The following is a 22,769-nucleotide window of genomic DNA, read 5'->3' as shown; positions in this document are numbered from 1 at the left end:
TCTTCATCCACTGATCATAAAGCCCTATTGCAGAAGACAACACTTACATATCTCATTAGACACTAAGAGGCTGAGCTGGAGTCTAGAGAGAAGCTTCACTTCTATCAACTAGCAGTCATGGTACTGGAAGATACTCTGCACATTACTAGAAAAAAAAGGTAGCTACCAACCCAGGCATAAACTCTGCTATCTAAAAGAGTGACCTACTGGCAATGTATGATATGGTACAATAGAAGCACACATATTATGGTATTAACTAATTACTTTCTGGTTTGATTTAAGGCCCACTCCATGAGATGGAACCCATACTTGACACTGCTAAAGTACCCAAGAACTTAAGACTAAATATGCCATGAGCCTAGAGAAAACGACATATTATTATTCTGACAAAAGAATATTGGTGAGGTTTGTTCTTTTCCTATGTATTGTAATGCTAAATACTGCCCCCCCCCAAATCTGATGTCCCTAGGTATGAGAGGATCCTCATGTACACCAAGTTATGCTATGTATGGAACCTTGCTCCTTAATTTAAATAAGGTTAAATAAATATGCTAACAGCCTATATCTGAGCAGAAGAAAGATCGGCAGAGTTTGGTTCCTGGGCTTGGGGTCTGAAGCAGGACCATGATGAGGAGGAGAGAGGAGATAGGGAGAGGAGAAGATGCCACGGGGTAAGGGATCATGAGAATTGGCCATGACGGCTGGACAGTTGGAATAAGAGCGGTCCAGGCAGAGTATGGCAAGTCACATAACAAAGTTACTGGAAGGGAAGTAGACATAATTGAACAGAGGGTAAATTCTGCCCAGCTCTAGCGCTTTAAAGGCTTACTATAGAAAAGTTTTGTGTCTTTTATCTAGGAACTGAATGGTCAAAAGTGGGGTAGAAAACCCCAATTGAGATTAAATATTTACTACAACAGAACATATCAATAAAATGACTCCTAATGACACTGTCTTATAACCGTTTGGTATTTTTCCAAACAAAGAACCAATCCTTCTTTTCTTCAAATATAAATGTACTGATTTGGGTAGCTTGTAAGTTTTCTTATAAAAATATGTATTCAGAGTGTATTCTTTATTATGTCTAGATTCAATGTTTGCAGGCTTTTAGGCCTTTAGGTACTTGAGTAATAACCTGTTACTTTGTACGTGTGTGTGTGTGTGTGTGTGTATGTACATGCATGTGTGTATGTATATGTATGTGTTTGTGTGTGCATAAGTGTATTTGTACATGTACGTGTGTTTGTGAGTATACATTTGTATGTGTATGTGTGTATGAATGTATGTGTGTGTGCATGTGTGTGTGTGTTTGTGCGTGTTCGTGTGTTTGTGTGTGCATGTGTTTGTGTTTACTTCCTCAGTGTGCTATTTTTGTTATCCTTGCTTATTGTAAACACATTTTTTGAAACAGGGTTTTATCTAGCTCTAGCTAGACTCTAATGTGCTATATAGTTAAAGATGAATTTAACTCTTGATTTCCTTCGTCCATTAATGAATTGATTGGATTACGGACACTTGGCAACATGCATGGATGGTCATTTGTCAATGTTTGGGGGTTGGACCTCCCATTTCATCTTCATAAAAAATTCAAATAATAAAATGAATTTTAAGATCAATGTTAATTTCACAAAAACAAATTTGTCCCAAAAGGATGGAATTCCCATCTCGCTGGCCTCCAGGAAAACTGTTCTAACAGCACTCCAGTACAGTAGTACATGTGCTGTAATCTAGGATTCTACATGTCATTATCATTGTGTGCCCATATTTTACATCAGAGTTCATGGTTAAAAAAATGAAACTATGGGTTGATTTCTCAAATAACAAATATTCAAATCAGAGACCCACATAAAAAAGTTTCACTGGCCCATTTGTCTTTCACAGCCTCTTCTCTAAATTCCATGAATATTTTTCTATATCCATACTTAAATGCTTCTTTCACTAGCAAAATTCATGTAAATTTCCCTCAGGTCTTCTTGTGGTCTGACATCCTTCTTTCAGCACAAAACCTTCCATTGTGTAGCGTGCAATAGGTTATGCACTTACCTGCTGAGACACATTTTCATTGCTTCACAATGAGAAAATGGCAAAGGCACTTTAAAGGACTATTTGCAAAGTTTGTATGAGCATGCTTTCAGATCCTTTGGGTAAACACTGAGGAGTAAGCTTGCTGAGTTAAAGAAAAGTTTGCTTAAGTTTATAAGATAAACAACCAAACTGTTTTCCAAAATGGAAGTGCCATTTTGCATTCCCACAGGCAATAACTGAGAATTCTTATTGCTCCATACCCTGTCCAGTGTTTGATGTGGTTTGGTTTTAGACTTTAGATATTGCAAAAGCCACAAGATGGATGTGGTCATTCATTATTTTCATTTCCTTTCCCTGGGGATATGTGAGGCTGAATATCTCTCATATACTTTGTCATCCTGTGTCTTTGGAGCTGTCCAGTGGCTTACAGTCAAGCAGGGCTCACCTGAAAGGAGGGCTGGAAATGAAATGGGCAGAGGGCAAGAGAAAAATGGAGCCAAGACAAGGTTCTGATTGGGCAGGGGAGGGGATCACAGTCTTGAGTGAGGCGTCCACCTCACTGGTGGTGTCATATAGGTCAGGACCGAGAATGCCATTCACTGCTTGAATGGGTTGTTCTTTCTCTCCTTGTTATTTTATGACTCTGATCAACAATTTAAAAATGCTCTTCATTTTATATTTCTTGTGAAATGCTTTCCGAGTCTGCAACATGTCTTCACATTCTCTTGACGCTTTTTTTTTTTTTTTTGCAAAGCAAAATTACAAAGTCGAGTTTGCATTTAGCAATCATTTCTCTCATACATTTAAAGGATCACACTTTAGAAATTGTTGTATTTCCGCATCTAGGTTTCCCCCATGTCACAATCTAGCAGGGCTTAGTTTTGCATTTTCTATTACATCATAATTCATTTGAGTCATTTTGACGAAGAATGTGATATTTGAGTTCACTTTCTTTTGGTCATGATGTTTAATTAGAGCGATTATGAACCAAGACTTTTAACAAGACAGATAATTTACTTTAAAAAGCCCTAAGATATCAATAAGCCATTATATAACAACAATTGACAAACAAGCATTCCAATGTTTACCTAGATGCACTGACCAACCCAGTATGCTATCAATATGCTACTCAAAAACATATCACTCCTGTATTTGTCACTATAAATATAGTCAATTGTTAATTTTTACTTTTAGAATTTAGAAAGTTTTCTTAACATGTTTTTATGACTGAATAACTTCTTGCAGGCCCTTTCTTTTCATTAGGGTGCTATATTTGTTAATTTATCAGACATGTTCCCTCCTTTTGATTTCTTTTCTTCAGCCGCCACCGCCATGGCACTTTCTCTCCAGAGGACACTAATTCTAATCCCGTCTTCCATGTTTTGAGTCTTCCCGTGCCTTTATCCCTGGGTGACTTGCAGAACTTGGGCCAGGGGCTTGGTCCTAAACAAAGCCTTCATGGGAATTCCTAAGTACGCTCTGCCTGTAGCCCTTCATGGTACTTGCTTACGGCTGTGGTTAAAATTCATGACGGAAAGCACCTTGGGGCACAATGGTTTATTTCAGTTAGTGGTTGTAGTCTATCAATAAGGAAAGTCAGGGCAGGAACTCAAGACAGAAGCCTGAAGGCAGAAGCTGAAGCAGAGACCACAAAGAAATGCTTCTTTCTGGCATTCCCCCAGTGGCTTGCTCAGTTTGCCCTTATATAATGCTGGAACCATCCACATTGGGATAGGCACTCCCACACCAATCATTGATCAATGAAGTTCCCTACAGACAAGCCTACAGGAATACAATAAAGGTATGAGGTTGCCCTTCTAAGACAACTACTTTGTGTCATGTTAACAACAATCACAACAAAAATCTACCAGGGTAATACCATTTGTCTTTTATAATTTCACAATTACCAAGTTGGTAATTAATGTGGCTATTGGATTAGTATCTGGTTTTGCTACTAAACAATAACACATTGAGATAAGGAACTATAAGTAATTTTTAGATGCATCTTCATTACTAAATTCCACATGGTAGATGCTTTAAAAGTATTTGATCAAGTTTAAGTGACTTTTCTTTTAAATTATCCATTAAATGCCAGTTAAAAATACAGTCTGTTAAGCTCTAAATTTTCTAGCAATTGAAACAGAATTCTGTAAACAGAGAACATAAGTTCAACATTTTATAAGGTCCCTCTCATGAGACTTTGATGGACTAAGATTTGGCCAAGCATGGGTTATAATGATTGTAATAATAATAAAAAAAAGAACATTTTTTTATAGGAAACAATTTTTCAAAACCTAGAACAAAAGTTAAGATTGAATCTTAAGTATTTTTGGATATTAATATTAAATATTTTGGAGAGTGAGGATCAATCTGAAAAACTAGATACAAGGAAGCAGCCAATTGGCACTTAGATACCACCTAGAAGACATTTATGCAATAAATGCATACAAGTTTGCTCAGAGTGCTCAACTGAGGATTCACTGTGAGCACTACTGACATTCTCTTCTATAAGAAAAACCAAAAGAATATTCCACGGCAGAAAATGTATCAGCTGGGTAATAGAAGAGCTGGCCTGTTGTCTGCCTTTATCTCTAACTCCCCTTATTTTTGGTCAAGTAACTTACGTCTATCAATAACTTCTACTATACAACAAAGGCAGATAAAATGCATTTATCAGATTCATAGTTACACACTGGGATTAATCATTTCCAAATGTGATGGAGGAGTAGAGTCATTTTTACATATGGCTACACAAGTCTTTGATACTTCTTTTGAAATAGAGCTCAATTCCTTCCCCTTCAAGGTAGACTAGAATTAATGGTTCCACTTGAGCCAATGAAGTAAGGTGAAAACTGCAGTGTGTGTCTTCTAAAACTTAATCAGAAAAGGTAGAAAACCTCTCCCTTTTGTTTGTTAAACTCTTGAAGTAGGTCAAGACACTGATGTTTAAGGACTCAAGAAAGCCTGTAGAGAGGGTATGGCGGTGAAACTCTGAGAGGACTTATCATAACTAAACTACCGAGGTACCTGTGAGAATAAATCCTCAAGTCAAAACATGGGTGACTACAGACAGGTCTAACATCTTAATGGTGCTTTATGGCAGATGTGAGTCAGCAGCTTCTTCCAAAATCTAACCTTCACAAATAACAAAGGATAAGTTTTTTAGTGTTATTTGTGCTGCCATTACTGTAATTTATGATGCAGTGACAGGTAATGAACTGGTTGCTTTCTGGTGCTTGCCCCCCATGGAGAGAAATCACAAGAGGCCAGTCTCAAAAGTGAAGTATGTTCTGGTCTAATCCGTTCTTGTCCATAACTGGGGAGTCAATCTTTAAGTGAAATCCAGTATTTACGGAAAGGACAACATGCTTCTCTGTAATAAGTTAGATTATGTCAGCGAAACTGGTCAAATTCTTATCTCAGAAATTTATGGTAACAGAATCTTTGAAAATGTGATTAAATCAAAGATTTGACATGGGGAAATTATACTGGAAAACCAGATGAGCTCTGCTATTGCAAATGGCCTTTTAAAACAGAAACCTGAGAGACTGGAGGCACACACAATGATGGAATATGGTGGTGTGGCCATAAGCCAGGAACATTAGGAACATAGGCAGCCAGTAGAAGATAGAAAAGCCAGACTATGGATGCTCCGTATGAACTGTCACTGGATGATGATTTTAAATTTCTGATCTCTAGGAATGTAACAAAATGCATTTCTTTTCTCTCTCTCTCTCTCTCTCTCTCTCTCTCTCTCTCTCTCTCTCTCTCTCTCTCTCTCTCTTTCTTTCTTTCTTTTTTGAACCAACATGTTTCTGGTAATTTCCTAGAGCAGTCATGGGAAGTGGATTGATTCTCCCATAAGGTGGGGGCACTGCTACATAATAGCTGAACAATATCTAATCAACTTTAGCATTCATTTATAAAGTCAGAAGTACTGTTTGTTGATCTACCAAATGTGAATAAATTAATAATAAATGAACACAAAGCATAAGTAAAGTAAAATAGAAAAATAGGAAAAAACGATTAGAACCAATGAGAAGGCTTAGTGCGTAGAGGTATTTGTGTGGAGGCCTAAAGACACAAGTTCAATCCCTGGGTCTCACAAGGAGACAGAGAGAACCTTCAAGTATTGTCCTCTATTTTCCACACATGTGCTATTGTAAGCACACACTTGTACTCTTCTACAAGCATACACTAAATAGACTACCTAGAAAACCAGTCCAAAAAATGCTGACATTTTTCTCATGCTCTTTAAGAAACTAACAGAAAATGAGCCAAGATTAATATCAGAGAAGAGAAAATGGAAAAAATGGTAAGGTCTTTGCATTTTCAGGGGAAAATAAAGACTGAAATATAAATTGGTCATCAGTGCCTTGATAAGTAAGCATATGTAAGATTTTGTAGAAAATACACATAAAGCAAACAATTAAAGGATAAATACACTTATAAAGTGATGTAGAAGGTATGTGCTGTGAATAATTATTGTAAATAGAGGTACAACAGCTACAGTTGTTTGGAATACTTTGGAACTTTGGACAAGAAAGGTTGGTTAAATAATAAGTGGGGCATAATGGGCCTGGGTCATAAAAGCATGAAAAATAGTAGCGCTGAGGACAATTTTGGACTACGTAGGCACTGGTGAAAAGAACAATATCAACTGGACTTGTAGTGGCATCCAGCCTGCTGGCGGACCCTCACTACTGTTGGGTCCTCTCAGACGGAAAATAATTTACTAGAGAGCACTCTTTTTATACTTTGGCAAACAATGTGACCACTTTCGGCCAACCAAGCCCACCTGTCGTTAAATTGAAGAATTTTCAACTAATTCATTGGCAGAGGTGATTTCAAGACAGGCTAATATTAATTATGCCAAGTACTGATTTTATTCACTCCTATGCACATCTACAATGACGAGAAGCAAACAAGGCAAAGAGAAATTCAAAATGTAAAGTTTGGGGAGAAAAGGAGAAGCAAGACATTTGGTACTGAAGCTCAGTCATGAAAGAAAACTTAAAGCCCTGAGGCTGGATGGGAAAAAAGGGAGTAGTAAGCTCTGAGCACACGACCCCACTTAGGTAAACCTGCAACCAAGGAGAGGAAAAGATCTGAAAATTTTTCTTTGTCCTAAACAACAATGGAAAGCTTATGCAATGCAATTCAAGGAGGGGACAGGTTCCAGCTCCAGCAGGTGGGAGAAGTTGGCAGCTTCAGCTGTGTAGTTTTGGCTTTAGAATTAAGTGGGATACAGCAAAGGTATTGTGGAATGTTTCACGGTTTAGGAAAGCTGTTATTAAAGTAAAGGCGCATGGCAGAGGAATCTTTGCAGAGAAGTCCAGGAAAGCCATTTTGTAAAGCTGTGAATGTAAAGGATGCATTGTGATGGAGATCCCACGATGTTGGAAAAGTTGAACTATGGCATACATGCCAAGGAGAGAAGCTTGCGGGAAGGATTGGAACTAGCCCAATAGTGATAAGTGTGTTTCTATCAGCAAAGCTGGGAAGTGTGGGAGATAGGCAGAGCTATCTACTCAGCCCTCCCTTTGACATTAGGCCAAGAGAAATATAATTTGGAGTTTGCCCTATTGGATTTCAGTTTAGCTTTTGTCCGGTGTTTCATTAATAAGTTCTTTCTCCTCCCTTTTGGAATGGTAATGTATATTCTGGGCCACTGTATGTTGGAAGTGTGTGGTGAGCATTTTGATTTTTGCTTTTATGGGGTGTTATAATTAAGAAATAGGCTCAAGTCTCAAGGAGACTCGGGACTTTGGGATTGCAAGCTGTCTTGAAACTAAAAGACTACGGAGATTTTTAAAGTTGGCTGATGCGTTTTTATATTCCGATATGGCAAAAAGCCTACTAGGGCCACGGAGCTGAATGTAGTGGTTTGAAAGAGAATAGCACCTTGGGCTCATGTCTTTTCATGCTTAGTTCCAAGCTAGTAAAGTTGTTTGGGAAGGATTAGGTGTGGCTTTGTTGCAGAGGCGTGTCACTGAGGGAAATGTTTTGATGGTTCAAGAACCCATTCCAGGCCCAGTCAGTCTTTGCCTGTGGATCAGAATGTCAAGCTCTTAGCTAACACACTACTGCTAGGCCTGACTGCTTCCTGCCATGATAATCATGGACTATACCTCTAAAACTGTAAGCAAGCCTCCAGATAAATAATTCCTAAGACTTGCCTCTTGATCTGGTGTCTCTTCACAGCCATAGATCAACAATTAAGACAAGAAGGTTAAGTATGTAATAGAAAAAACTGCAAGGTACAACCTAATGAAATTGAAGACCTTTTCTAGGAGCAATTCACACCATAGATCATAGTGGTTTGGACATTTATATTGTGGTTTTTCCACATTTATAATAAACTAGAAATAATGTTTACATGAGCCAACATGCCTGTAGGAATCTATTATTTTGACACCTGTTAAATCAAGAAGTTTGTTTCTTTCCTTATGAATTCATACTCTGGGCTGCTCTTGATAGACTTGAATGATAACTTCAGAAGGCAACTCTAACATCTTACATGTGCATGTCAAAGGTATCATCATACTGAAAATTAAGTTTTGGTCAAATACTTAGCAAACATATGAAAGAGCTTAACACACTCTTCTGTAGGTATATGAAATTGTATTAGTTTCTCACAGCATTGGCCTAACCAAAATCGATTTTCAAATATTGTTATGAAATTTGCTAGAATGTTCCAAGAAGTTAATTCAATGACATATTTCATATGAGACTTGTATGTTTAATAAAAATATGGATGCATAATTTGATGTTATTCTTGGTATTAAATAAAACTTGATAGAAAAATGACTTAGTAGACAAATAACTTCACTACCTTTAGTTGTAAGATGGTAGTTTTAGAAAATATATGTCTTGCTCCTGTGATGATTCCAGTTTGCCTTGAATGACTGGTACAGACACATTTCCAAGGGCATACTTCTCAAAGCTGTGACATGATCATATTTAGAGGATGCAGGGCCCCATCTACCAAATGGCAGATGAAACCAGGTTGCTGGTTTTTTTTTTTTTTATTAGTTTCAATACAGGGTTTTGCAGAAACTTTTGACCAACAGTCATCAATAAGTGTTGAATTGTAAACAATTATGTGTTCAGGCACTATTTCCTATGAGTGGAACAATAAATGCATGTGTTTTAAAGTCAGGAGACTAGTCCCCCTTCGCATGAGTAATATGAAGAATGCACACTCCCCTGAGTGGCAGATAGATGAAGCTCGGAAGCACTTACTAATCTTGACCTTGCTCTACTTATTGCTTTGACAATTTTATCCAGACTAAGGCTTTCTGAGATCTTTAAGAATCTATCGCCTGGAATCACCAGTCTACTGGACAGAGCTAGTTCACTTTGATCTTAAGAGATTCTGAATCTTATTTGAAAGGATGTTGTACATATTTGCTTATTTTTTTTTTCATACAAAGAAAAATTATCCTTGATGCCAGTAAGTTGAATCGGGAAAATTAACTTGCCTTAAAGTGTTCATATGAGCATACGAGTATCAAGTATTAGAATGTTATATTCTAACATTGTGTTAGAGTGTGTGTGTTAGACATTCTCTGTATTTAACTATATTGTCTTATATTATTACAGGACAAAATGATAGGAGCTGATAGCAATTGCCCGAATAATGAACCAAACTTTTTTAAAAAACATCTATGTGATGATAGAAAGGTAATGATCATTTGGACTTTATTATGAGCTTAGTTTTATACACAATTGTGTTAGATAATTCCATAATCTCCTTATAATAATGACAGGATTACCATTTGCCTGCTATATTGTACTGTTGTCTATTACATGTTAATTATACGGATACCCTGTACCCAATAGATACAAAATACATAATAATTTGTTGTCCTCATTTCCTGTTGTTTACCTTGAAAATACTCAAAACACTGACTATGAAGGCACAAGTGTCTCTTTTCCCCAAACCTTTTATGAAGGAAATTCTTGTCAAAATGATTACACACACACACACACACACACACACACACACACACACACACACAATTTAGTTTTAGGCAGTCTGATTTTTTTTTTTTTTGTATTTGCTGAAGTTTATGCCAAAGTCAGCTCTAGTGGGTCAATTACAATAGAAAAACATATCCATAAGTTCTAAAAGTTTATAAAGTTTCCCCAAAGAAACAAGAGATGATCTTTGACATTTGGTAGTCTTTCTAAAACTCACACAGTTATTAACCTCGCAGTATTCATAGTCATAAATTCTTTTTATTTATTAACTAATTTACCTATAAAAGCTTATGTCTTAGGTAACATGACCCTTTGTTTTTTTCTTTTATTTTAGTACCAACTATTCTTTCCGAGCTCAAGTTTTCTAAATGGTAGCAAAAAACAAAACAAAACAAAACAAAACAAAAAATAGAAAACAGAGAAAAAACAAAAACAAAACAAAACAACAAACAAACAAACAAACAAAAAAACCCACATACCTTTCTTTAGTAGTGGTTTCAGCAGCCTGCTTCGTTAGTTACCTTGTTAAAAGTATATGGTCTTGTAATACGTCCACCCGTAAACGATAAAGCCACATGTAAATAATGGAGAAACGACTTCTTAAAAGTCAGATAATCATTAAACCAAATTCTAGGCACTTCATGTTCTCTGTCACCTTGCAGCCAAACAGTTTTGTTCCTGTTACTCGTCAGTCACGTGATTAACCAGAATAGAACGCTGGGGTGGAGGTAGGGTATAAACTAAGGGGAAGGAAGGGCTCTAGCCTTCTGTTAACAACACTTGTGACTTTTTTCTTCTAATAGGAAGCTGCTTTTCTAAATCGTGCTGCTCGTAAGCTGAGGCAATTTCTCAAAATGAATATCAGCAGAGAATTCAACGTCCACTTACTGAAAGTATCCCGAGGCACACAAACGCTGGTGAACTGCACAAGTAAGGTGAGAGTGGGCTGCCCCCTGTGAACCACACTACATTCTTCTCCCTGTTCAGGACACGGCCATTCCCTGGTCCCCGCTACAGTCACAGAACCCTAAGTGCTGCTTATCACTTTAGTTGAGAAGTAGTTTCCCCACTCTAGAAAAAACGTCTCAGCGTTTGGAAAGCTACTCATGACTTTGGCCGAAAAGTCAGAAAGCCCATTTGAATCTGCCTTAAAAGATTAACCGGTCTGGGACATTGAACAATGATCATGCTGGTTTGTGTGTGATGGCTTCTTTTTTGACATTTCCATTACGGTTAAGTTGTTTATCAACACAGATAAGGAGACAATTATTCTTTGTTAGGAAGCAGGTGAGTTTTCACACACTTCATTAAGAGGCCATAGGCATTCCAACATGAAGTATAAAATTCAAAGTACACAAATATGTGACCCAGAAGCAACATAAAAATGATAAGGGCCTTGTCCCAGAACTTAGACAATTTAGAATATTTGTGTCTCCAGAATTTCAGAGTTAAATTAAGATTTGCTGCCACCCACTTCTTCTGTATTATTATACATAACTCTCCAAGGTGAATGGTCAGGACATCTGAGAAACACTGAAAATGACAGTGTTTCTGCATATAATGTACAGAGCCTCCCAAATACTCTTACATTGTATGTAGTCCTCTTAAAATTCCCACAGCAATGTGAATAGTTACTGTGTGTAGTTCGAAGAATAATGACAAGAAAACTAGTTCACACATGTTCAGTACGGGAACATGTTTCTTCACGTCTACTCAAACTGCAGTTGATTCAGTCTAAGGATGTGGCACTTCCAGACATGTGCTACACCAACACTAAGACCATGGGGGCACCAATTGCATCCCTCCTACTCAAGTACTGCAACTTAGTCACTGGAAATGTTCTGCGTCTCACGGAAAACGATTAGTGAACAGAATTACCCACATTTCTTTTCAAAATCTGTCATCCACTCTTGGAAGTTATCTAAAAGTTACATGCTTGGGTTACTTAAGTATATAACTGCAGAGATATGAATTGTGACTCCATTAAAAAGAGAGGAGCTCAAGATGTATTCATTACAACCGCGTCACATTGGCTCCAACCTCTTCATGGCTTATTATCCTTATTTGCAGAATGAAGTAAAATCATCAAGGTCATAGGCTTATCCAGCAGACAAAATGAAGTAAGATATGTGAAGTCCTGGGAATAGTATCTCACCTAGAAAATACTCAGTTAACTGATTCTTCACTCTAGGAAGAACCACTCAACTATCTCTGTCACATGACTCAGAGGGATATGACAACGGCTCTCCAGTATCTACTGTCTATTCTCCGTACTATGCTGGGAACATTTAAAAATTCTAAGTTAGGTGAGGAAAACCAACATATAAGGTAGATAGTAGCCCTAATTTATTAAACATTAAGTTTTTATGCCATTTTCTAAGATACCAGTTGAATCAGGTATAATACTATTAATCTAAATACCTTCAGTGTTAAATATTTTCACTAAAATTGGTTTTTTTCATATGAAAAGTTCATTTCCATTATTTTAAAAAAAAGTGTCCTTTATCAATTTTTTTGAATGTTGTACCTACTATTTCAGAGTGAAAATGGCATACAAAACCTTAAGCATAGAGGCCTTGATGTTACTCTCTATCATAATTATCAACACAGGTCCCAGTCTAAGATGATATGCGAGGGTTTTTTTCTTTCTGGAATATTAAATAGTATTTTCATCTAACGTGGTAAAAAATAAAAAGCAAACGTTTTGAAACTTTTTTTGATTAAAATCTTACATTAAATCTATTGAATTTATTTCCTAGGAAGAAAAAAGCTTAAAGGAACAGAAAAAGAATGATCCATGTTTCCTAAAGAGACTCCTGAGAGAGATAAAAACTTGTTGGAATAAAATTTTGAAGGGCAGTATCTAAGCAGGACATGGAGTAGCAACCTCTAAGAACCTACTGGCTTCTATACGTGGAGAGGTAAAAAAAACCCTCCCAGAAGTTTCTGGATGCCTCCTGCTCAAATAAATCAAGCAGCTGGGAAACCTACAATGAGGTACTAGATGATGGACATGAGCAATGCAGCTGACTGAGACAGCCAGCACATACAATGGAGATATATCAACCATACAGATTGTGTAAAGCCATCACGTCATCTGCAATGCTTTTAAAACCTTTCCAAATATTTCTAACACTGTCAAGTCTACAGAAATCAAGGCTATGGAGATTCAGAGCCACCACTGTTTTGTTAGCAAAAGGATGGTATGATGGTCAACCACGCATCGGTGAACCATTGGGGGAGTGAAACTGTCTGTCCTGTTAATAGACTGGAGATACTGGAGTGCTCACGGTGACAGATAATGCTCAGCAACAAAATGAAGCTTAAGTCACTTAAGGAATCAACAAATGTAGTTAAATATGAATGTATAACACATAACTTCAGTTTCAAGAATAGCAGGTATTTTTAAATAAAAGTATTTTTAAAGATAGAAATACACTTAGTCCAAAGATACTGAACCTTAGTATTCAGTCACTTTTGTCACTTATGTATAATAAAGCTTGTATAACTGAATTTTCAATTTGAGAAGTATATTTTTAAAAGAATAATATATGCTAGACTTTTAATTAATGTATATGTTTAATTTTGACATTATCTATCTATCAAGTATTTTTATACACTACCAATTGCCTCCTTTGGATAGTGTCTCTTTTTAAAATAAATGACCTGTGTTAACACTGTCAGGTTCCCTTAGTCTCGAGAGTGTTCACTGCTGCACTGCCATTTGATCCCATTTTCATTGAACACGAATCTTTTAACACACTCACTCCTGGTCTCAGCCCGAGACTAGGACCCTACAACTTTGTTAAGAGAGGAAACACTAATTTTTTGTTTTACAGTAGGATCTTATTTGTACCTAAAGCAGGCTGTGATTGCAGACACAAGCCAACTTGCTCAATTAGAAACTTTTATGTTAAATTCGTGTCTTTAACAAGATATATATATATATATATATACATATATATATATATCATATGCACATACTTGTTTAAATTTTTTTTGAAAGGTCTGCTGTCTTTCTTCAGTTGTAATGAAAAGAAACACTACCCTGTAGAGGCCAAATTTCTGAAAGAGATGAGAGTTTGCTTGTACTGAACTCCCATTCCTCTTGCTTTTTCCAGCCACTTGAGCATCTAGTTATCTATATGCTGGATGTATCTGACCTACTCCTGCTTCACTGGCACCTCCTATGTGTGGTAGCCAAGCCTTTTCGCTCCTCCTTTTCCACAACCCCTATAATGTTCTACTTCATGGTACAGATAGCTGGGATAAACACAATTCTGAGAGAAGCACCGATTGCTTAAAGTTTGTTTCATAATCACCATTTGCCCAGGAAACAGTTCTCTCAACTTGTTTGGAACATATAATACTTTAAGAAGCTCAATTTGGTTAATGTACTTTCCATAACTTACTTAGATCCCCTAGATCTGCTCAGTAGCAGTCCTTCATCCTAAAAGAACTAGTAAAATGGGCGAGTCCTTAGCTAGAGAACTGAAGGCATTTGCGTGTGTAAAGATAAACTCTATACCCGCTAGGCTATCTGGAGAGCTCCCTAGCAGTCTTGAACAATATTCTGACTGTGGCAAAATAAAAGACAATATTTTAAAATGCTGATTAAAAGTTTTTTTTTTTTTTTCAGTTTATTCCTTGGCTCTTATCCTTTACTCAGAAAGGACAAACAGCAGGTACACTCCCCCTCCTCCCGCAGATAAAATTCTTCTTCCAACAGTTCCTTCAACAGATGTGCTAAGTACATCAGAAATTAGCCATACTTCTATGTGTTATCATCATTGTTTCCAATCAACTGACAGAGTGGACAGAGGCAAAGGAATCTCCCTCTTGAGAATTCCCTTAGAGGTGAACATGGTAAATCTGAACCTGAGGGGTTTTTTTGTTTTTGTTTTTTCTCCCAGGCCATGCTTCCACTTAAAGGTAGTTTCAAGATATTCCATCAGTCCTACCCCAAAGATTCCATGGAAACACACTCCTCTCTTTGAATTCAGTAGTATTTATCATGCTTTGTACTAATGGAACTTTGTGTGTTTATTAAGTTCTTACTTAGAAGTATCCTTCAAATTCTATTCAGACCCTGATTAAATTTTTAGCACCTTTACCTGGAGTGTGTGTGCGGGGATAGGGGGCAGTTCTGATGCTCTGATTGGAAATCTGCGTGTGAATGCTAAGATAACAGGATTGGATACAGTTTTCTGTTCTTCAAAATCTCCATGGTATTTTGAGTTACAAACATTACATTCTGTGAGCGATTTTAGCCTGGATTTTCACCCAAAAATAGAATCTATAAAACTATTGTAGCACAAGACAATGAAAAGGATAGGTGTGCTGTTGCATTGAGAACCAATACCTAAAAAGAAAAGAAGTAGGGAGCACTAATGTACAATTGCAGGAGGTTGAGGCAGGAGGGTTCCTTGAGTCCTGGATTCTGAAGCTGTCCTGGGCATTATAGTAGATTCAAATATTTGTAGCTTCTGTTATTATTGTTTAATGTGCCTTAATAATGACTCTCCTGGTGAGGCTCACTGTGAATCTCTCCAGTGTGATCTTGCAATAAGTGAATGTGAAATGACATTGGGAAATTACCTTGGGCATTGGTAAGCTGAAGGAGTGGGGAAGCATAAATATTAGCAAAGAACAGAAATCTGAACTAAGAGAATCTCTGCATTTCTAATCCATTTGGAATGTAATGCTAACTCCTTTTCTCAAGATGACATAGGCTGGAGAGATCTCTGTCCTTTACTTGTGAAAGTCCCTTTAAAATTATTATAGAATTAATGAGGAAGCAAGAAAGGAAAGCTCACTTATAAATGTTTGGTACAATATTAAAAAAGTGTAATCAGTTAATAGACTTTGTCTCCACAGTAAGACAGAGCATTTAATAGTGTTTAAATGTTGTAAGTTCTTTTTAAAAAAATTTTTGTTAATGATTCCATTTATTTACATCTCAAATGCTATCCCACTTCCCAGTTACCCCTCTGCCATTCTCTCCAATCCCACATCTGTCTTCCCCCTCCCTTTCGCCTGTATGAGAGTGCTCCCCCATCCACCCACACTCTCCCTCCCCACAGTTCCAACATCCCCCCCACTCTGGAGCATCAAATCTCTCTGGGACCAAGGGCCTGCTGTCTTGTTGCTGTCCTTTGCTACATATGTATCGGTTCATTTTTTTTTTATCACTATCAGATGTTTTATTTACATTGCAAATTTTATCCCATCTTAAAAAAAAAAAAACCCTATCCCATCTCACCTCTCCCTGCTCACTAACCAACCCACTCCTGCTTCCCTGTCCTGGCATTCCCCTACACTGGGGCATCAAGCCTTCAGGAGACCAAGGGCCTCTCTTCTCATTGATGTCCCACAAAGCCATCCTGAGCTACATATGCAGCTGGAGCCATGGGTCCATCCATGTGTAGTCTTTGGTTGGTGGTTTAGTCCCTGGGAGCTCTAGGGGTACTGGTTGGTTCACATTGCTGTTCATCCTATTGGGCTGCAAACCCCTTCAGCTCCTTAGGTTCTTTCTCTAGCTCCTCCATTGGGGACTTTGTGCTCAGTCCTATGGTTGGCTGTGAGCATCCACTTCTGTATCAGTCAGGCACTGGCAGGGCCTCCCAGGAGACAGGTATATCAGGCAGCTCTTAAAGGGATGTGAAGTTATGGACAGAGGGAAGTGTAGTTATGGTGAAGAAATGAAACCACTTCATACCTTAAGTTTTATAGCACAATACTTGTTTAAAAACTGAGCACTATGAATACAGTAAAACACTCAGCCACTTTAAGAAATAAGATGACTGCTTTTTACTTTTCATCAACTAGATATCAAAGGATATACACTTAGAATACATGCCTAATTCAAAACATGTCATTTTCTTACCCCCATCTTAGTCTGAGTAAATCCAAGTCCTAGTCTGGCTTTTCCTTTTATTTGGTCTTTAGACAATCTTATAAATCCCAGGCTTGCCTCAAACTCCTTATACAGTCAAGGAAGACTTGCTTTCCTAATGCTACTGACTTTAGTTCCCAAGTGCTAGGATTACAGGAATGTGCTACTGAAGCTCATTTCAGGCTGTGCTGGGACTGGATCCAAAGCTTTCGGTGTGCTAGGCAAGCACTCTGTCAACTATGTCCACCCACTTCTGAAAGTACCGACTTCCCACATGCTTCAAGCATATTGAATATCCTTTCATAGAATCAACTTGAAGTTATGGTAAATAAACAGCTGCATCAAAAGCTAGCTCACCCTGTTTAAAGGCTTGTGCTCGAATTTACTATCTCAATGAAATGGTTCTTAATGTGCTGTCCAAAGTGTAACTCACTTCGCCTCCCCTTCCTATCTTCTATGCAATCACTTCCATACCTGGGTGTACTGGCTGGGTTTGTGTGTCAACTTGACACAGGCTGGAGTTATCACAGAGAAGGGAGCTTCAGTTGGAGAAGTGCCTCCATGAGACCCAGCTGTGGGGCATTTTCTCAATTAGTGATCAAGGGGTAAGGCCCCTTGTGGGTGGTGCCATCCCTGGCCTGGAAGTCTTGGGTTCTATAAGAGAGCAGGCTGAGAAAGCCAGGGGAAGCAAGCCAGTAAGGAACATCCCTCCATGGCCTCTGCATCAGCTCTTGCTTCCTGACCTGCTTGAGTTCCAGTCCTGACTTCCTTTGGTGATAAACAGCAATATGGAAGTAAGGTGAATAAACCCTTTCCTCCCCAACTTGCTTCTTGGTCATGATGTTTGTGCAGGAATAGAAACACTGACTAAGACAAATTGGTACCAGCAAAGTGGGATATTCCTGTGACAACCTGACCATGTTTTGGGGAGGACTGTGGAAGGACTTTGGAACTTTGAACAAGAAGAGCCACTGGTTGTTAAGAACTCTGTGGGATGTTCTGTAGGAGCTTGGTAGATCATGTTGAGAACTGTGCAGAGATGGAGGCTGGGCTTGTGAAATTTCAGAGGGAAGATTAGAGACTCTTTTTAGGACCATGTTGTTTTGATTGTGAAGATTCTGTGGTTTTGGTTACCTGGGGCTGAAGTATCAGCTGTGATTAACAAGATACCATAACTACTAAAGTGAAAACTTTGCATTACTGTGACTATTGATGCTGGTTAGCTGGAGGTAAGAAATTAGCAGTGATTAAGAAGAGACCAGCATCACTGAGGTCACATCTTCTGGGAAGTGTTTTCTGAGAGCACAAAAGAGGCTGTGTTCCAGAGCTAGCCAAGGTTGTATCTTGTGCTGCAGCAGGACTTGGTAATGTGTAAGAGTCACCAAGGTGGTACTGGTTTTGAAGGCATGAAGGGGTCATGAAGAGCAGCTAAGGCTCAGCACAGTGTGAGGCCATGGGAAGCCATTGGTGAAGGGGCAGCCTCAGTTGCAATTGATGGCCCAGGACTGAAGGGGTCATGCAAAGGAGTTGAGGTTTGGCACCATGAAGAGAGCCTATGTATGAGAGGCTATTGGTGAAGCCTAGTTACAGTGGAAGACAGTGTTTTAGAGATGCCAGTACCATAAATGACCACCACCAACAGCAGCAACAATGGAGTATAGGCATCTGGAGCCTAGAAGACAAGGTGTGTGCTACAAAGGAGGGTGCTGGAGAAGTGACTCAAGCCCTTGGAGGAATCCAGAAGATCGTGAGTGGATCTCAAACATTGGATGGTTGAAATTTGATTTTTGCTTTTGATTGTGACTGTGCCCTGATATTCTTCCCTATTGAAGGAAGGAAGTATTTTAGTGGAGCCCACAGTTAAGAGACCTTGAATTTTAAAAGATATTACATATTTTAAATGGATTGAACTTTTAATATGTAAAGACTGTGGGACTTTAGATCTTGGGGATGAATAAGAAAGTAAGGGTTGAGGCTTAATAGTGATGTGTTTGTGTGTCAAGATGACAAGGGGTCAATTGTACTGGCTAGTTTTGTGTGCCAACTTGACACAGGCTGGAGTTATCACAGAGAAGGGAGTTTCAGTTGGAGAAGTGCCTCCATGAGACCCAGCTGTGGGCATTTTTTCAATTAGTGATCAAGGGGGTAGGGCCCCTTGTGGGTGGTGCCATCCCTTGGCTGGAAGTCTTGCGTTCTATAAGAGAGCAGGCTGAGAAAGCCAGGGGAAGGAAGCCAGTAAGGAACATCCCTCCATGGCCTCTGCGTCAGCTCCTGCTTCCTGACCTGTTTGAGTTCCACTCCTGACTTCCTCTGGTGATGAACAGCAATGTGGAAGTGTAAGCTGAATAAACCCTTTCCTCCCCAACTTGCTTCTTGGTCATGATGTTTGTGCAGGAACAGAAACCCTGACTAAGATACTGGGTTTCTCTCCACAGTAGTATCTATAAAATATATTTATTCATCTTTATTTTTAATCTTCCCCTATTACAATTTATAAAGTTCAAACTTGCCATTATTTTTACTTCCATACTCACTGTACCTAATGTATTTAGTTATTGTGTTAGTCAATAATACATAATACATCTATATGTATAGTCAAGATACAATTTTTTTAATAATTCAGTTGACGATTATCCAACACCACCCTTAAGATGGGGAAGATTTTCACACTAAACACCATAGATTTAAGTACTATTTCTAGAACCCCATACATTGCCAAAGGGAATCACAAGATAAGGCCACATTGGTTGAAGATTTTATACGTGAAAGATGAGATCCTAAGGTAGTTAAACATGATTAAAGGCTACCAAATAATTAAGAGAATCTCTGGGAAAGCCAGGAAGACAATTTTGGATGCTGTTTTGTCAAAAACAAGGGAAAATTCAGGTGTCCCAGTATTTAGTTTGAGTAGGTAGCAGCTTAGGTCCTCTCACACGAAATAGGCCTTGCCATGAGGGTGCCTCTTACTTGTTTGCTATGCTGTCCCTAAAACTGAGTGTCGCTCTCCCTATTCCACCATAGTGGGTGGGGAATGAAGGCTACTGCTTATTAAACATTGTTTAACAACCCACCTGTGAGGTTTTATCATGCTTATCAACTAACTAGATGGAGACACTTAGACAACTGGTAAAGTATAATGTAAGACTATCTACAGGTGTGATTCCAGTGAGTACTGTCATGTTGATCAGTGTGCGTGGTGGAAAAGACCCATGGTTATGACAAGCAGCACCACTCAGTGGTCTATGGTCCTGTTTGAAGACCAAGGTAAAACAAGTAAGAGGAAAAAGTGTGCATGCATAAACATGCTAGGTTCTAAAGTAGAGGGACTTCTTAGAAAATAAAATTAATTTAGTCTTACAATTGTTATGGGTCCTATGATATCAGATTCCAGATTCTCTAGTTTTTGAATGTGAACGTTCAAGAGTATCATCCAAGGGCTGTTGGGCCTTTAACACTGGACTCGATCTATATCACGACTGAAAAGGAGCTGTTAATTTCCGACTGAAAAGGAGCTGTTAATTTCCGTAGCTCTCCAGCCTACAGGTGGCCTCTGTGGGACTGTGATGTGAACTCTGTTGGGACTGCAGATTCAGCCTCTGATGTGGAAACTAAATTTTGCAAGTCCCTTGCATATTTACACAAGTACACAAACATAACTATACTAGAACATGCACACACCAATATGTACATATGAGTGTGCATGTGTGTATGTGTGAGTGTGTGTGTGAGTATGAGTGTGTGTGTGAGTGGATGTGAGTTTGTATGTGTGAGTATGAGTGTGTGTGTATGAGTGTCTGTGTGTGTGTGTGTGTGTGTGTAATTGTGTGTGATCTATTAGTTCTCTTCTTTTGGAGAATCCTAACACAAATCTGCTCAGTTGTCTACAGTCACAAAGACAAAAATACCCTTAGTATGAAAAAGGATGGAAAGCTAAGCAGACTATGATTTAGAGGCAATGAGACTCAATCCAGAAAATTCACCAAACACAGGAGCAATTTCAAAGACACTACACATAAGAACGCAAGATGTTCATTATAAATATCGACAAAACTTAAGTTTAAAACTACCACACATCCAAGCTTTTTCACCTTTAAATGTTACTTAGGCAATGTTTAATTTAGTGCTCATTATTTTCTCATTCTAAGCAGTGGGAGGTGGGAGGTGTTTGAGTCTTTAAGTCTTTTATCCTTAATAAAAAGCTTCCTGGTAAACAGCATCAGGAGCATCAGAGACTCTAAAGACACGGAGAACTTTGACAATATTTACTAAATGAACCAAGATAAAAAACGAGTCAATAAAATATCAGATGGCAGAAAACATAATACTCGCTTAAATGGCCTTCCAACACTACCTTACAATATACTCCGAAAATTGTTCCAGTCCTTTAAAATACTAGCTAAGTGGAGTCTTTACAAAGAGTTGAAAAATAAAAATTAAAACTCATTTCTTTCCAGTTTCTGGCTATTATAAATAAGGCTGCTACAGTGGAGCATGTGTCCTCATTACATATTGGAGCATCTACTGGGTATATGCCCAGGAGTGTTATAGCTGGGTCCTCTGGTAGTACTATGTCCAATTTTCTGAGGAACCACCAAACTGATTTCCAGAGTGGTTGTACCAGCTTGCAATCCCAGCAGCAGTGAAGGAGTGTTCCTCTTTCTCCACAACCTCGCCAGCATCTGCTGTCACTTGAATTTTTTTATCCTAGCCATTCTGACTGGTATGAGGTGGAATCTCAGGGTTGTTTTGGTTTGCATTTCCCTGATGACTAAGGATGTTGAACATTTTTTTAGGTGCTTCTCAGCCATTTGGTATTCGTCAGTTGAAAATTCTTTGTTTAGCTCTGTATCTCATTTTTTAATAGGGTTATTTGGTTCTGTGGAGTCTAGCTTCTCAAGTTCTTTGTATATATTGGATATTAGTCCTCTATAGGATATAGGATTGGTAAAGATCTTTTCCCAATTTGTTGGTTGCCATTTGTCCTACTGACAGTGTATTTTGCAGAAGCTTTGTAATTTTATGAGGTTCCATTTGTCAATTCTTGATCTTAAGAGAATAAGCTATTGATATTCTGTTCAGGAAAATTTCCCCTGTGCCTATGTGCTCAAGGCTCTTCCCCACCTTCTTTTCTATTAGTTTCAGTGAATGTCCCTCAACAGAGGAATGGATACAGAAAATGTGGTACACCTACACAATGGAGTACTACTCAGCTATTAAAAACAATGAATTTATGAAATTCTTAGGGAAATGGATGGATCTGGAGAATATCATCCTGAGTAAGGTAACCCAATCACAAAGTACAATCCACAAACCACAAGAAACTCAAGAAGAAGGAAGACCAAAGTGTGGATACTTACTTCCTTCTTAAAAGGGGGAATAAAATACTCATGGAAGGAGTTGAAGAGACAAACTATGGAGCAGAGACTGAAGGAAGGACAATCCAGAGACTGCTCCACCTGGGAATCCTTCCCATATTCAATCATCAAATCTAGACACTATTGTGGATGCCAGCAAGTGCTGGCTGACAGGAGCCTGATATAGCTGTCTCCTGAGAGGCTCTGACAGTACCCAACTAATACAGAAGTAGAGGCTCACAGCCATCCATTGGACTGAGTACAGGGTTCCCAATGAAAGAGCTAGAGAAAGGAACCAAGGAGCTGAAAGGTTTGCAGCCCCTTAGGACAAACAACAATATGAACTAACTAGTGCCCTCAGAGCTCCCAGGGACTAAACCACCAACCAAAGAGTACACATGGTGGGACTAACGGCTTCAGCAGCATATGTATAACAGAGGATGGCCTAGTCAATCATCAATGGGAGGAGAGGACCTTGGCCCAGTGAAGGTTCTATGCCCTGGTATAGG

At 38.5% G+C, this 22,769-nt stretch overlaps 1 protein-coding gene across 4 annotated transcripts in view; it reads left to right on the top strand.

Annotated features, from left to right (window-relative positions):
• Nucleotides 1–13,697, top strand: part of Il7 (interleukin 7) — a 36,843-nt gene extending 23,146 nt beyond the window's left edge. Inside the window, exons 2-6 of one of the 4 annotated variants that reach the window (XM_031376319.1) lie at nucleotides 283–400; nucleotides 9,631–9,711; nucleotides 10,815–10,946; nucleotides 12,203–12,317; nucleotides 12,771–12,821. In XM_031376319.1, coding sequence (XP_031232179.1) covers nucleotides 353–400; nucleotides 9,631–9,711; nucleotides 10,815–10,946; nucleotides 12,203–12,317; nucleotides 12,771–12,805 — 411 coding nt within the window. In that variant the 5' untranslated portion in view covers nucleotides 283–352 and the 3' untranslated portion in view covers nucleotides 12,806–12,821. Of the gene's footprint in view, nucleotides 1–282; nucleotides 401–9,630; nucleotides 9,712–10,814; nucleotides 10,947–12,202; nucleotides 12,318–12,770 lie in introns of all 4 variants that reach the window. The other 3 variants (XM_031376315.1, XM_031376316.1, XM_031376318.1) reach the window with 3 other exon arrangements.
• The last annotated feature ends 9,072 nt before the right edge of the window (nucleotides 13,698–22,769 follow it).

The sequence above is a fragment of the Mastomys coucha genome, unplaced genomic scaffold, assembly GCF_008632895.1.
Source record: "Mastomys coucha isolate ucsf_1 unplaced genomic scaffold, UCSF_Mcou_1 pScaffold17, whole genome shotgun sequence".
In the NCBI taxonomy this organism is placed as follows: Eukaryota; Metazoa; Chordata; class Mammalia; order Rodentia; family Muridae; genus Mastomys; species Mastomys coucha.
Note: the sequence above shows the minus strand (reverse complement) of the source record. Positions and strands in the feature narration are given on the sequence as shown.